Raw genomic sequence first — 16769 nt, forward strand, 5'->3', positions numbered from 1 at the left:
AACAGGTTTACTATTGGTATCACATGGATCTGGGTTGGAACTGTGTGTTCTGACACAGTGCTAACGGCAACCATTCCTGGCCTAATTCTCAAACACAAAGGTTTCCCAAAGCACCGCTCGCTTTCGGACTGCCCCCAGAGCTTTCCACCAACGCACCAATCCTGCCAAAACATGGACGAATATTTATCACTCGTTCTCAAAATTCCCAATCCTCCTAAACACATCAGCTGCTCTCAAAATTTCCAATCCTCTTAAAATACATCACTCGTTCTCACAACTCAAAGTCCTCCTAAAGACCTGTCCCACTGTCAACCAGTTAATTATCCATGCAAGCTGTCAACTAGGAATTAAGACAGAAGTGGTGAAATGACCTCCATCTGAGAGTGAAAGTGAATCAAATTCTAAGACTGTTCCCTGATCCCTGTGAACAAAATTCTCAGCAGTTTTCCGTTTCCAAGGGTGGAAAATGGTGTCGCAATGAAATGACTCGGCAGACGTGTTCTCTGTGTGAGAACAACTTCCCCACTGACAGTGAAGAACAAGAACAATTTCGAAAGGGCTGAAAAACCAACAAAATTCTCACTATTTTGCTTTTCACCCGAGTAGTAAATGGATGTGAAGAAAGCTAATAAACTGGGACTCAGTAATGGGTACACGATACATTTGATCAGTGTTAACACAGCACAGCGGCGTCAGAACAGTAATGTGTGTCTGTGTGTGTGTGTGCATTTTATCAGTGTTAACACAGCACAGCGGCGTCAGAACAGTAATGTGTGTCTGTGTGTGTGTGTGTGCTGGCATGGATGCCCATGAAATGATAAATTAGTTCCCTGACATTTAAAATCAGGTGTGCACACACCTGAATTTGTGTGTCTGTGTGATGTACTGTCTCACTTCTTAAAAAGGGGGCTGAAGTGAGATTTAGCATCAGGCTTGGGGAGAGCTTTTCTCAGACAAAGTCTAAGGACCTCCAGACACCACACAGAGAATTTTATGTGTGATTCCAGACCTGTGTGAGTAGTGTGTCAGCACTGATGTATCTGTTACCTCACAGTCCCTAGAACACCTGCACATTCACTCAGACCTTAACACTTATTTATAGATATATAGAACATGTTATGGCACAGTAATAGTGTTAGCAATGACTTTGACCTGATGTATCAAATGATCCTTCTGTTCAGATCACACAGAATAAGAATTCAAGAATGTGGTACAACTGGTACCACACTTTGTACAGTGTTCAGTGACTATAGATTTACTGCTCAGAAGAATCTAATGATCTCTGCTCCACTGCTGCAACGTTTTCCTTCCTCCTTAAACACTGCACTCTTCTATGCTCTCTGTAGTCTTCCTGCCTTTTTCTACATGCTATTCCACTTGACTCTTGTTCTTTGACATGTTTGAAGGGGATAATTTTGTGCCTGTACCCTCATGTTTAATTATCTCCTTAAGTACATGGACACAATTTAAAAAGGACAGAGCAGTAATCCTGCAGAGATAACACTCTCAGCTCCATTAGATTCATCATTGTCGTCAGCCTGTTTCTCAGTCATCTCATGCTGCTGTAAGTTTGACTGGCAGGCAGTTAATGTCATTTGATTCTGACACTCTTGTCTTAAAGTCACCTCAAACGCAAAGCAAGGAGCCCAAAGCAAGGAGAAATATACCACTGAATGAGCCCAGCCAATCTTCTGAACTTTGTTTCAGAAAAAACGGAGCTCCTGTTTTTTCCTGTTAAGAACTCCCCAGCGATCGACACTGCAATCACCATCGAGGGATCTGTGGTGTTCCCCACCACAGCAGCCAAAAACCTTGGCGTAACCCTCGACAACCAGCTGACATACTCCGGTCACATCGCAGCAGTCACTCGATCCTGCAGATTCGCCCTATACAACATCAGGAGAATCCGCCCATTCCTCACACAACAGGCAACCCAGCTCCTGGTCCAAGCGCTTGTCATCTCCCGCCTGGACTACTGCAACGTTCTACTGGCTGGCTTGCCGGCCTGCGCCATTAGGCCGCTCCAGCTCGTGCAGAACGCCGCTGCACACTTGGTATTCAACCTCCCTAAGCACTCTCATGTCACTCCACTGCTTACTGCGCTCCACTGGCTTCCGGTAGCAGCCCGCATCCAGTTCAAGACACTGGTGCTGGCCTACCAGGCCACAAGAGGCTCCGCCCCATCATACCTTCGGTCTCTTATAACTCCGTACACCCCAACTAGGACCCTCCGCTCTATGACCTCTGGTCAACTGACGGTCCCCTCACTCCGGGAACCCGGCAGCTGCTCCTCCCGACCACGCCTCTTCTCCGCCATTGCCCCAAGGTGGTGGAACGACCTCCCCCATGCAGTCAAGACTGCGGAATCTCTTACCATCTTCCGCAGGAAACTGAAAACCCACCTCTTTAGAACACACCTGTCCTCCAATGCCTAACCTCCCTTTCCTAGAAAAAAAAAACAAAACAAAACCTTTGTCTTGTATCTGTGTTTGTCAAAGTATTCCAGGGGCGCAATGCGAAGGGGCAATTTGATGCTCAGTTTTATTGTGATCTCTGCTCACAAGGTATTAGAAATCCGACCAATGCACTGATTGTAAGTCGCTTTGGTAGAAAGCGTCTGCCAAATAACTAAATTGTAAATTGTAAATTGTGTTAAGGACTGAGTATAATTGGCAGTGTGATGCTCTGTGTTAGACCCTAACCCTTGCTGTGTGTCATGCTTGGCATTTGTGTGATTTTATTATGTTTTATCATATTTTTTTTTATTATCGTGTTTCTTATTATCATGTTCAAAACACATACCAGTGGAGGCCAAGAGCAAGACAGCCCAAAAATGCGAAGTCTGTTTTTAATCATCAGTGTGGAGGACTTTACGGAAAATTTTATCTGCACCAAATGTGATAAAATAAAAGAACTGCAGGAGAAGCTGACTGATTTGCACATGAAACTCCGTTAAATGACAGAGCAAAACATCGAAACTTCAGGACACTTTTAATGCCACAGTAATCAGATCCGCTGGCATTGGGAGCACAAAACTCGGTGCTCCTTGCATCAACTCTCCCAGTTCTCGCTGGCTGAGGAGCAATTTCCATCACTGACCACTGACAACACACAGCCTCCAGCCGTGCTTGCAAAACACGCTAGCGTGAGTACTGTGGTGGTACACGTCAGCAGCAGTGACACTACTCGCCACGAGACCGAAACTTTAAAGGAACATTTAAAGATTTTTCTCACTATCCTTAAAGAAACTGGAAAAAACATTGCAATCTCAGGACCCCTCCCGACTTACAAAAGGGGCATAGAAAAATTCAGTTGTCTGTTCTTCTTGAATTCATTGCCAAAAACTGCATGTGACAAATTTAAGGTCACTCTTATAGACAACTTTGATCTTTTCCAGGGCCGCCCTGTGTTCTTTAAGTGCAATGGACTGCAGCCCTGCTAAAAGTAGTGAACAATATTAGAACAAGTCTTGACAGAAACAAGCCTTCAGTTCTACAGTTCTTCAGTTCTGGTACTACTTTACCTGAGTGCTGCCTTTGATACTGTGGACCACCAGATTCTTTTAGATGGATTAAATGAGCATGTAGGCCTATCTGGAATTGTTTTTAACTGGTTTACCTCATATTTTTCTGAAAGAAATTTTTTTGTATCTATAGATGACCACTCTTCCAAACACTATGAGGTTACCTATGGAGTTACCACAAGGATTTTAGGACCATTACTTTTTAATTTGTGCATGCTACTCCTCGGCAGAGTCATCAGGAAGGACAGCATCTTTTTGCATAGCTATGCTGATGACACTCAGCTCCCTGTGGCTGTGTCTCCTGATGACACCGGGCCGACTGACTTGTTAACTGGACCTTAGATATAAAGGCCTGGATGTCAAAGAATTTTTTACAGCTCAACGAGGATAAAACAGAAGGATTGATCATTGGTTCAAAGGCCCAGAGAGAGAAACTGACCCCCAAACTAAATACACAAGGTTTTAACCCAAGCCAAGAAACAAGAAATCTAGGAGTGATATTTGACTCTGATTTTAATTTCAAGTCTCATGTGCGGGGTGTCACAAAAACAGCATTTTATCATTTAAAGAACATCTCCAACGTGAGGCCATTTCTCTCTCTGAGCAACACAGGCCCTGTTTATACCTTGCATTAAGATTCGATTTTGGTGATCCGATCACAAGAGATGTCCGAGAGAAATTTGGTGATCATTGATCGCAGTTTTGGAACATTAAGCCACATCAAGCTTTTTCACGTTATGCATTGCTGTTTTTAATCGGCGGGAGGCATCAATGCACTTCCCATGCCTAGTCTGTCGGAAATTAAAAGAAGAAGAAGAAGAAGAGATCAAAACTATATCCATTTTGCCTGTTGCTGTGTTGTTGTTTGTTGTCGCACTTTAATATGATGCTGTTGATGAGCGCATGTGTACATACACAAATCAGTTCGTACTTCCATGTAAGAACAGGACGTCAGTCGTTCAATGTGGTCGAGTTCGCATTCGTGTTTACACTGCGATAAGAATGTGGTCACATGCGGTCCAGACCACCTCTGAATGTGGTCTGAGTGATCAGATCTCGATGCGACCTCAATGCGCATTGGATGCGTTTACACCTGTACTTTTGAGCTGTCCACTTGTGATCGGATCACCAAAATCACAGAGAGACTGATGCACACTGATGCCACAGAGAGACTGATGCACACTTTTAGAACTAGCAGAGGCTAGACTATCGTAATGCTGTCCTTTCTGGTCTGCCGAAGAATACAATAAATCAGCTACAACTAATTCACAATTCTGCTGCATGCGTGCCGACTAAGACTAAAAGGAGAGCACACATTACACCTATTTTAAAGTCTTTACACTGGTTACCTGTTAGTTTTCGTTTTGATTTTAAAATTCTTTTATTAGTTTAAAGGGCACTTCATGGCCTTTCACCAGACTACCTCTCAGAAATGCTTTTGGTTTATGAACCAGGAAAGACCCTCAGATCCTCTGGTTCATCTCTTTTAGCGGTTCCACAAATCATAATGAAAACATCTGGTGATGTTGCTTTCAACCATTATACTCCAAGCCACTGGATCAGCCTTCAAGTGGATGTGAGAGGAACTGAAAATATTGACTTTTTCTATTCAGGCTTTTATCTAGTGTTTTATAGTTTTATGGTCTTAGCACTTACATTTATTGTATTTATTGTCATTATTATTATTTATTTTATTCAATACTGTTGTTTCAACATTTTATTGTTGAACATTTTTAGTTATTTTATTCCATTTTATTTTATTAACATTTTACTGTTTTACCATATTTAATTTATTTTGTGTACTTTTCACATTCATTTTCATTTTTATTTTTCGTTGCTTGTATTATCTTTTATGATTCATTTTTTATTATCTTAATTACCCATCTTTTATTGTTGTGTGTGTTAGTTTCTAAATCCATTTTAACATCTCACGTTTGGTCAAATGAAATTTGATTTGTTTGAAAGGTGCTATATAAATAAAGTTATATTGACTGATGTGAGATGATGTGTTGATGATAATGATGATGCTGATGATGATAATGATGAAGATGATGATGATGGTGATGATGATGGTTAGTGTAATGTGTGTGAGGTGATGATGATGAGGATGATGATGATGATGATGCTGATCATGGTTAGTGTAATGTGTGTGAGGTGATAATGATGATGATGATGCTGATCATGGTTAGTGTAGTGTGTGTGAGCTTGTGTGTTCTCTCAGGCATGCGGAACAAAGCCTTGTCCTCTATTATGTATTCTTGTCAGGTTGCTGTGATAGAATAAATAGGATTTAATGGTTGTATGGCTGTGCAATGTCACTTTGTAGACTTAGTTCTCACAAATAAATGGTGTTCTCTATTACCACTGTATTTGAGTTACTGCATCTGTTTTCACTTCACACTTTGAATTTGTGTGCAGCTTTCAGAGATGTATCCTAAGATAATAATACTATAAGATCTGAACACAATGACAGAAAAAATTCACTTTGTTCAGTATTGTTGCATTTCCTTTGGTAATGGGCTGAACAGCACTGCATAATTCTGTCTGTGCCAATAAGGCTGTATTCATTTTCAGTTTGCCCATCATCTTTTGCACCCACTATTCTAAACCACCACACCCCCCTGGAAATTCTGAACCATCTGACTTTGCTTTAGATGTTGAAAGACAGCAATGGAGTGAAATGTGATATCTACCCCTCAGTACAGGCTCCATCAATCAGACTAACCCAAATGAAGAGACCAGTTTTGGCAGATTTATTTCACTGCATAATGGGGGTCTTACCAAGCTTAACAATCAATGCACATTTTCTCAAAACTCTCTGTACTGGCTAAGAATTTAGAATGTTTTGTAAGTGAGTTTCTAAAGTTCCTGTTCTGGCTACTTCTCCGTTAGTCTGTAAGAGGACCACCGTGGCCACTCCAAAACTTATTAACAATTTAACTCAAATATTTCATTTTCGGCACCAATGTGCATGTTTGCTTATTGATTTTTCTTAACACCTTTGATATAGTTTGATAAAGCATAAGATGTTGTTGCCAAGACTGTCGCTTAAAAAGCTTTTTGCCTGGTTTAGAAATGATGCAGGCAAACTGACAGATCGCAGTGAGTGACTCATGGTTTTTGTTCTGAGAAGTTCTGTCCACTGATCTTTGCTATCTACATCAACAATCTTTATGAAAATATTGTTTATGCAAAACACACCATTGTCTTTAACTCAGCTTGAATACCAAAGACAATCAAAGAGAAGCCAAAGAAATGTTCCATGCCACCACATATGCACGCATTGCAGTGGAGGGAAAAAGAAACACCTCTCTGACAACAATAGGGCAGGTACATTGGTGTAGCTTTATATATGAACTAGTTTTGGCTAGCTCCTATTATATTTGCATCTCTCCCAAAACTGGAAGTAGTAAGATACAATTTGTGATCAAATAATCTCATTTTATTTGATAAACCTTCAGTTCTTAATGTGCTTTTTTTTTCTTTTTTACTTGTGTATTCTTATTTATGTTGAGTTTGGTTTGTTGTGTATTACTATAAAACGATTTGTTATATGTTTCCTTTTCCGTTTTACTTTGCTACTGCCTTCCTGTCCAGAGTTCAGTTTATTAAAATATCTTCAATCTGACTACCGAGATTAAATAAAAAATTAAATAAATAGAAACGAACCGTTCATTGTCGGTGATATTACATTTTAAGGCTGGTTACTCAGTATTCTTGCGTATGTTAATAAGGAATGTCGATTAATTAGAAATGTTTATTCATACTTATGTGTAACGGAGATCGGAGGCGATACATATTTTTTTACTCCTGCTGATTCCGAATTTTTGTGATCCATCGGGTTGTGGGAGCGATCCGGGCTGAGGCTTCTGATAAGTCATCTGATGAGTAAAACTTAAAAAGCCGCGTCTTTGTCATACATGTAAAACCGTGGTTAATTTAAATGCTTCTCGTTTTATCGGACACGCACCCTTATCTAGAGTTTCAGGATTACTCATCCCCTGCACGGTGACAACATTAAAAAATGTTCTCTCACTGAGCTATTCAGTATAAGATGTTCTGGAGCATTTGTTGGTAATATAGACAGATATTAGTCACATCAATCTTACTGCTGCCTCACTTCAAATTTTCATGACAAGGAGCGGCTTCCCCGCCCCTTTGGCTCGCGCCTCCTCCCCTCCTAAACTGCTGCTCTCACTCGACTGTAACTCCGTGCATCGCCACACATACCATCCCACATAAAAAGGAATAAAGGGCATTCCCAAAAAGGCAGGAAAAACAAAGCAAGCAATGCTATCACCTGACAATGCCTCTGTCCGTTTGAGAGCGAAGCAGCATGAATTTAATCATCTCAAGATTCTTGGCATACTTTTACTTCGCATTCCAAGTCGTTCTCCATTCCCTCATCGACCGTGGTCTTCCTCACCCGCAGCCGTGTCACATCCTGGCGCAGATAGGACACACTGTGCGTCTCGGCGCGCTGCTCCCCACGCGCCAGCCTGCCAGGGTACAGGCTGCCCTGAACCGCGCCCTGCATGGATTCGCCGAAACTGGCAACAACTTTCTGCCTTACAACCTGAGCCTGGAGGTGGTGTCTCGAGAGCCCTTGAACGGAGACCCAGAGTCATTGTTCAGGTGTGTGTGTCAAGCCATAGTTGTTCAGGGAGTATCCGCTGTGCTCGCATTTCCCCAGACACAAGAAGAAATAGTACAAGTGGAATTTATGTCGTCTTTCTTGGAAATTCCTTTTATAAGCATCATTGAGCACGGAGATCCGCTCCGAACTCAGGTAGGTCGTTTAAAATTAAATTCGCAAAACGGCGTGTGTCTTCCCCGAGTTTGATGAAATGCGTAACGAGCAACTTATAAAGTGTTGCATTTTGTGAACTGTTCTATCTTTCCCAACTGTTGCCATTGTTACCTGACTTTTTGTGAATTTGGTTTGTTATTTGTGAGTGAGAAACTTTTCGTCGACATATGTGTTTTTTTCTTTCTATTTCTGTGTAGGTCAAGCGCAAGGGCGCACGACTGAGATTAGCTTTGACTTGACTTTCGTATAAATGCGTTTAGTTGTAACACGATGCGAGACGACATGATGAAATGGGTTTTCCAATAGCTTCAGTCGTTTCTTGGAGAACAATTAATGCAAGCAGGTGCTTATTGTCATGAGCGGACAGCAGAAAGATGTAAAAGCAAAATAGGGCACGGTATCTGCGGGAATAGCGCTGTCTGTAGTGCTGTCATGGTAAACTGTAAGTCCTGGTAACGAATCGTATCTGGAATGAGCACAGTGCTGATCTGCTCTCTGTTTAACGGCTGTGAAATTGACACAAACATTTTTGCAATAATGTATCAAGTGAAAATGCTCCCAAAACTTATAGAGAAGGTGTAAGATTTCTTTTGTCTATTTACTGTTGTAATGTAAATGTTGGCAGTCCATGTGTATGTGTGACATAGAAAGAGAGGGAGAGAGAGAGGGCCAGCAGTATGTCTTATGTTTGATTAATGGTTTTTGCTGTGGTGAAATGGTGATTTTGTCTGTGTGTCTGAATGTGAGAGAGCAGATCTTGAATCTGCCACATCATATTTTGTAGTCAGGTATGTGTGTGTGTGTGTGTGTGTGTGTGTGTGTGTGTGGGTTGGGGGGGGGTTGCGTATCAGGGGTTCTTGTTGCTTGCAGAGCATGATTTGTTGCTGCCAGTATCCGTGGTCTGTGTATCTGTGTATTTCTGACTCTACACTGGTAAGTCATGTATCTGTCAACAGATGTCATGCTTTGTGCTGCGGTGTGTGCTGTTTTTGTTTGTATTCTCTGGGGGCTAAGCTGTTCTATTGGCTGCAAACATCTTACATCACCAGGTACTTTAAGGAATTAAAAAAAACTGTAAGTTGTGCAGCGTGAAAAGTGCTTTCATTTGTCTTTTTAATACCATCCATTAAACAGGCTTTGCGCGATTTCGCAACACACTGTAAATGTTTCTTTTTAATGAAAGACTCTAACCCTAACCCTAACACACACACACACACCAGTGCTGGTGTGCTGAACATGGTGTTAATGTTTATGAAGACGAACAGTCTGCCAGTCATTTCAGTGTCCAGGTGTGAAAGACCAAATGGTGTCTTTGCGTTTCGGACAGACATTTCAAGAGGTTAATGTTAAAGATGTCTGCCTTCTCATGTGTCTCACTCTCCATGTATCTCACTCTCCATGTGTCTCACTCTCCATGTGTCTCACTCTCCATTGCTGAAGTTTGCTCTGGGTGCCAGTGGTCTCAACGCAGTCTATATGAAATGTGTGTGTGTGTGTGTGTGTGTGTGTGTGTGTGTGTGTGCGGGCTTTTTTTTGTGTGTGTGTGTGTGTGTGTGTGTGTGTGTGTGTGTGTGTGTGCGGGCTTTTTTGTGTGTGTGTGTGTGTGTGTGTGTGTGTGTGTGTATGTGTGTGTGTGTGTGTGTGTGTGTGTGTGTGTGTGTGTGCGGGCTTTTTTGTGTGTGTGTGTGTGTGTGTGTGTGTGTGTGTGTGTGTGCGGGCTTTTTTGTGTGTGTGTGTGTGTGTGTGTGTGTGTGCGGGCTTTTTTGTGTGTGTGTGTGTGTGTGTGTGTGTGTGTGTGTGTGTGTGTATGTGTGTGTGTGTGTGTGTGTGTGTGTGCGGGCTTTTTTGTGTGTGTGTGTGTGTGTGTGTGTGTGTGTGTGTGTGTGTGTGTGTCTTCATAAATAGCTGATGACTCTACAGGTTCATGAAACCCCTCATGCAGGAGACAGCCCAAACCCACACTCACTGCATGATTTTCCTCACCTACATCAAGTAGTATCAAATCATCATGCAAAGCACAAATCTATTTGTAGGGCTAGTATTATGAATTCATAAAGGCATCTATGAAAAACCAGAAATGAATGAAGTGCAATTTGCACATTGCAGAGTGCAATCTTTTTCATCTTTTGCAAGCTGCGTTTCAATATCAGGTAGATTCATGACTACAGTGGTAATGCAATTCCAAAGGAGCCAAAGGTAATGTGGTCCCAGCGGTGCCAATGGGAATGTCGTGCCAATAGTCCTGGCCAGTCATACTGGCAGACTGTCCCTCTCAAAACTCTTCTAATACTGGCATTTCTTCTTAAGTATTTATGCCTCGTTAATGAAGTAATTAGTCCTGCTTTGAGATGTGAAGTGATTTCTCGAACTAAGCGTGAATCCTGAGCTGCCTCGTTATTGCCCTGTTTGTCTTCACACTTCTACTGGTCTTGGCAGAGGAGTCAGTAAGAATCAAGTCTGATCATGTTCTGTCCACATATATTAAATAGCCATAAACATTAGTAATTTACCGAATTACCAGGAGTAATCAGCAGCCCTACAGCACGCACACTTCTCTACTGTCCACTTTCAAAGCACGTTTGCTCAAGAATGTTTCTCACACTAAATGGACTGGGGACACATCTACAGTTAAAAACCAGCTGCAAACCGGTTCAGACTGGTTTACCTATTGACAGCTCCTGCTGGGGAAACCCTTAACACCTCCACCCCACCCCAAATTATGTACAGTTTTAATTGTGTGAGGATAAGTGATTAAGCAATAAGAAACACCATTACGGATAAACCAGAGTACCTGTGGTGCTGCAGGACTACAGGACACAAAACCTCTGCAGTCTCATTTCTGCCATTAAGAACCATGTGACCACAGTAATGTAAGTGCATGAGGGCACATTTTGGCACACTGCCCATAAATACATTATGAAAAGCTTGTGATGCTGTATTGATACAAGTTAACATGTCTGTATGTGAGTGTATGAGAGAGAATAGCATGGTACAGACCATTGTCAATACAAATATCTGCCCAGTTTTCTTTCAGATCTTCACATTATTTAGACAGTACAAACTTGGTGAATGAAACAATTACTTTATTATTGTGTTTCCCCTTCTTGAAAACTTTTATTAATTGATTGTATACATTACATAAATTGCAGGCACAGGTCATTTTTTTAAAATTTTGATCAGGACAGCTTACATCATAACTGTGATGAGGTGTCAAAAACTTCAGAAATTACTTTCAAATCCAGCTTCCTGTGTTCAGTCATCTTCTGTGATTCTGTCTTTGTGGGAGAACTTTATGTGGCTATCAGATTATGTAGCTATCAGATTATGTGGCTATCAGATATTTTATCAATATACAAATCCCCTTTGCCTTAGGAGACCTGAGAGGGAATCAGGGACCAGATTTGTCAGTCGATGGTTAATGAGAGATCACTTCACAAGCTCTCAACTCTTAAACTCCAGCACCCGCACAGACTCACTCTTCTTATTACACTCACTCTTATTATTACACTCACTCTTCATATTACACTCACTCTTCATATTACACTCACTCTTATTATTACACTCACTCTTCATATTACACTCACTCACTATTACACTCACTCTTCATATTACACTCACTCTTCATATTACACTCACTCTTCATATTACACTCACTCTTCATATTACACTCACTCTTATTATTACACTCACTCTTCATATTACACTCACTCTTCATATTACACTCACTCTTATTATTACACTCACTCTTATTATTACACTCACTCTTCATATTACACTCACTCTTCATATTACACTCACTCTTATTATTACACTCACTCTTCATATTACACTCACTCTTCATATTACACTCACTCTTATTATTACACTCACTCTTCATATTACACTCACTCTTATTATTACACTTACTTTTCTTATGACTTAAGACAATTAGCTGTGAAATGGCTGTCTGTCAGAGTGGCACCCAGTACATGCCAGGATACCTACCAGGAGATTCTCAGTTCAACGCAAAAGCCCTCATTTGTGAGACCTTTGAAGTTATATGGATTTAGGGTTTTTTTTCTGTGTAAGGAAACAGCATAATAGTCCTTCTCTCAGAGCAGCCCAGTGTTTAAAGAACACAAATTCACCCAGAAACCAGCAAATGAAATCCTCTCATAAATGAACGAATCTGGTCTCATTTCTTATCTGAGCCAAACGTTCTCTCTCTCCTCGTCTAAAGCAACAGAAGTACCCAGAAACCAGCAAATGAAATCCTCTCATAAATGAACAAACCTGGTCTCATTTCTTATCTGAGCCTAACCCTAACCCAAACCTTCTCTCTCTCCTCCTCTATATTGTCTGCTTTTTAGTTCTGCTTTGTTCAGTTTGGGAACTTTCATTTAATTCTTTCCTGAATTCATCTGTAATGACAAAAGGTTTGTTAGCAGCATTAGGGTTAGTAAAGAGGTCAACTACAGGGCTCAGGAGATTATGAGTGATATGAGAAAATATGTCAGGCTGATATTGTTGATGCACATATCAAAATATCTCTCGAGGTTGAGAATAAAGCTTTCTTAGTTAGATTCTGCAGAGTAAGCAAGCGTCCAAGGCGAATTACAGACACTAGTGTTTCGCTGATGAGGGCCCGGAGAAGAGTGTGTTTTCAGCCTTGCGTAGAGAGGGGGCTGTCCTGAGTTTGTTGTCTTTGCCCTCCTGAATTTTGCCCCTGAGTTTCTCAGGCCTCTTTTGAATTTATATTTGAGTTACTTAGTTTAGGATGAATAGATTGTTTGGAATGCCTAACTTATTATTTAATGTTACTGTTACTAATCTACTTGCAGACCCAGTAAAGCTATGGAGCACTTTTCTCTCTCTTCTCTTACATCAAAATTCTGTATTTTAATATGAAAACCTTTTTCATCAAACACATCAAACAAAACCATGAAACTGCCACGTGTTGTGTTGTACTGTGTCTCAACTGAAAACTGGAGTTCTGTGGTGCTGTGTTACCATGCACACTGTCACTGAGCAGATGCTTATGACAGCTTTAAAGGCAATTTAAATTAATGTTGACTGTTTCAAATAATAACAAAAGCATATGCTGTTATTACTCAGACCACAAATAACATCTTACACTGTAATACGTGAATCTACATTAATGAATAAAGTAGATCTAATCACTATTCTTCTCTGAGAAGGAGCTAGTTTTTCTTATGCTGAAGCAGCCTCATGTTGATCTGAAAAGGTTCCGTTCAGTTGACTGTCATACTGCAGTCGTCACGTGTTCACTTTTGTTCTAAAATCACATGCTCAGTCAAAAGTCTCGTCGTTAATGTTTCGTTTTCTTGGACTCATTTTGTAGAAGAAGAACTTTAAATAACTAGTACTTACGATTCATTTTCTTGCAGTCATTTTCATGAAGAAAATTTTTATTTAAATTTGTTTGTACTGATGTTTAGATTTACATTGTTTCACTCATTGTCATAGATAAGAGACATAAAACCACTTGTTTAAAAGTTCTTTAGTTTTCTTACAGTTTTTCTAAAAGAAGAACCCGTCTCAGGGGCTGCACGGCAAATTTCGTTGTATGACAGTGTGCGATGACAATAAAAGCATTCTATTCTATTCTTTTCTATTCTATTCTATTCCATTCTATTCTATTCTATATATAGCAAACAGCTTGCCTCGTGTGAGAGAAGTGCTCGTTGAGTACATGTTCTGTGCATGAATGTCAGGTGTAGTTACTCTTGCTGTTTGTGTTTACAGTGTTATAGGTTATAATGTGACTTGACAGTTTCTGTGTGAGTATATGAACACAATGATTGGTGGTGAAGTTGGCTTCTATGCAAGGGGCACCAGCTAAAATCTTGCTCAGGGCCGGCTTTGCCATTAGGTGTGTGATCATTGACAGGTGTGTGTGTGGAGTATGTGATGACTGACAGGTGCGTGTGTGTAGAATAACAGCATCCTTTTGCTCTGCTGTTAGACCCAGGCACCTGATCTATGAATATTGTATAAAATCTAAATCTAGGCTATTTTTGCATTACACTCGCTGCATTAAAACCACACATGCATCTCTGAACTGTCCATGTTATTTAACATTCGACACAGGCCTGCAGATGTTCCATTCAAACCTAATCACTAAGATGATGGTGATGGAAACTGTTGTTTCCCAATCAGAGAATTTCCTGATTGCATTTTTACATGCAGTCAACTATCACGTCTCACTGGCTTTGAATAAAAAAGCTTTGATTAAGACAAATGTCAAAATGAAAATCAATCTTTCATCCGCTCTGGACTGAACCAATGCAATTATATCAGTGTCTGTACAGCTGGTTCTGTCTCTTGATTCCTTTTGGCTGTCGGGGGTTTCATCTCCATATTTGTCAGCTCTATCAGATTGTTCAGTGTGTTTTATTCAATGTTGTGAAATGATGGAAAGAATAGAAGAGGAGTCATTGGAGTGAGATTTGTGTTGAACAAAATTTTGGTTAAATATGGTTTAGGATGAATGTGGTTTGGGTTAAGCGTGGTTTAGAATGAATGTGGTTTGGGTTAAGCGTGGTTTAGGATGAATGTGGTTTGGGTTAAGCATGGTTTAGGATGAATTTGGTTTGGGTTAAACATGGTTTAGAATGAATGTGGTTTGGGTTAAGCGTGGTTTAGGATGAATGTGGTTTGGGTTAAACATGGTTTAGGATGAATGTGGTTTGGGTTAAGTGTGGTTTAGGATGAATGTGGTTTGGGTTAAACATGGTTTAGGATGAATGTGGTTTGGGTTAAACATGGTTTAGGATGAATGTGGTTTGGGTTAAGCGTGGTTTAGGATGAATGTGGTTTGGGTTTAGTGTAGTTGCGGTTGAATGTGGTTTGGATTGAATGTGCTTTGGATTGAGTGTGGTTTAGGATGAATGTGGTTAGGTTGAGTGTGGTTTGGGTTGAATGTTGTTTGGGATGACTGTTGTTTGGATTGGGTGTGGTTTGGGTTGAATGTTGTTTGGGATGACTGTTGTTTGGATTGGGTGTGGTTTGGGTTGAATGTTGTTTGGGATGACTGTGGTTTGGATTGGGTGTGGTTTAGGTGAAGTGTGATTTGGGTTGAGTGTGGTTTAGATTGAGTGTGGTCTGGGTTTACTTTAGGAGAAACAGCTTGGTATTTCAATAGAATAATAGTTAAACAGAGTTAAACAGAGTCTGAAGGTTTATGTTGTCCATCATCGTGTTGTCAATGATGTATATCTGATGAGTCTATCTATCTATCTATCTATCTATCTATCTATCTATCTATCTATCTATCTATCTATCTATCTATCTATCTATCTGTCTGTCTATCTGTCTGTTTGTCTCTCTGTCTGTCTGTCTATCTATCTATCTATCTATCTATCTATCTATCTATCTATCTATCTATCTATCTATCTATCTATCTATCTATCTATCTATCTATCTATCTGTCTGTCTGCCTATCTATCTATCTATCTATCTATCTATCTATCTATCTATTTAATTGAATTGAATTGAATTGAATTGAATTTATAATAAGACTGTAGTCCTGGATACCACTGACAGGCAGCACGACCACAGCGATTTTTTTTCAGTCTGAGTACTACAGCTCACGGGACAGAGGTCACGTACTGTACTCTTTCTGAATTGTAATGAGTCTCTTTGCTGCTGAGTTTTGGGATTGACAGTTCAGTCTTTTTTAGCAATATCGGGTGTGCAGTTAACGTCTGGAACATCCTGTTTGGTCTCGTTTTATTTTGCAAAACTGGGTTGCAGTAGATAGTCACCCAAAGCTGTGCCTTCACTTATTTGTAATTTGTTCTGCTTAAGAGTCTGAATCCAGAAAAAAACACGTGCTCCTCTGTTTCTACCTCAGGTTCTTGAATCAGCTTGAGCAAGACCAGTGGCTATATCAAAGACTCCCCTCCAAACATCACTCCCTCTTAGGGTTTTTTAACCGACGTTCAGTCCTCCAGTGGTTTTTTAAAGGTTGTCAGATTCCTCATTTTAATTTCTTTCATCTCTTCAGATGTCAACTCTGCAAGTGTGTGTGTGTGTGTGTGTGTGTGAGAGAGAGAGAGAGAGAAGGAGTGAGAGAGAGAGAGAGAGAGAGAGAGAGGGAGAGACAGAGAGAGAGAGAGAGAGAGATAGAGAGAGAGGGAGAGAGAGAGAGAGAGAGACAGAGAGAGAGGGAGAGAGAGAGAGAGAGAGAGAGAGAGAGAGACAGAGAGAGAGAGGGAGAGAGAGAGAGAGAGAGAGACAGAGAGAGAGAGATAGATTCAAATTTGCTTTGTGTAAAAGCACTTTTTATTTGTTCCATATGTAAACTGTACTGTAAGGTGAGTCAATGGCAGCAAGTAAAAACTGTTAAACATCGCTGTTAAACAAACACTGTTAAACAAATGCTGTTAAACAAACACTGTTAAACAAACACTGTTAAACAAACGCTGTTAAACA

The 16769-nt window shown here is 40.5% G+C and overlaps 1 protein-coding gene across 1 annotated transcript in view; it reads left to right on the forward strand.

Moving 5' to 3' along the window:
• Window positions 1-7829: 7829 nt before the first annotated feature.
• Window positions 7830-16769, forward strand: part of grin3bb (glutamate receptor, ionotropic, N-methyl-D-aspartate 3Bb) — an 82847-nt gene continuing 73907 nt past the window's right edge. The window contains 1 exon segment of the mRNA XM_030784149.1: window positions 7830-8312. Within this exon segment, the coding sequence (XP_030640009.1) occupies window positions 7830-8312 (483 nt within the window).

This window comes from Chanos chanos, chromosome 9 (genome assembly GCF_902362185.1).
Source record: "Chanos chanos chromosome 9, fChaCha1.1, whole genome shotgun sequence".
NCBI lineage: Eukaryota > Metazoa > Chordata > Actinopteri > Gonorynchiformes > Chanidae > Chanos > Chanos chanos.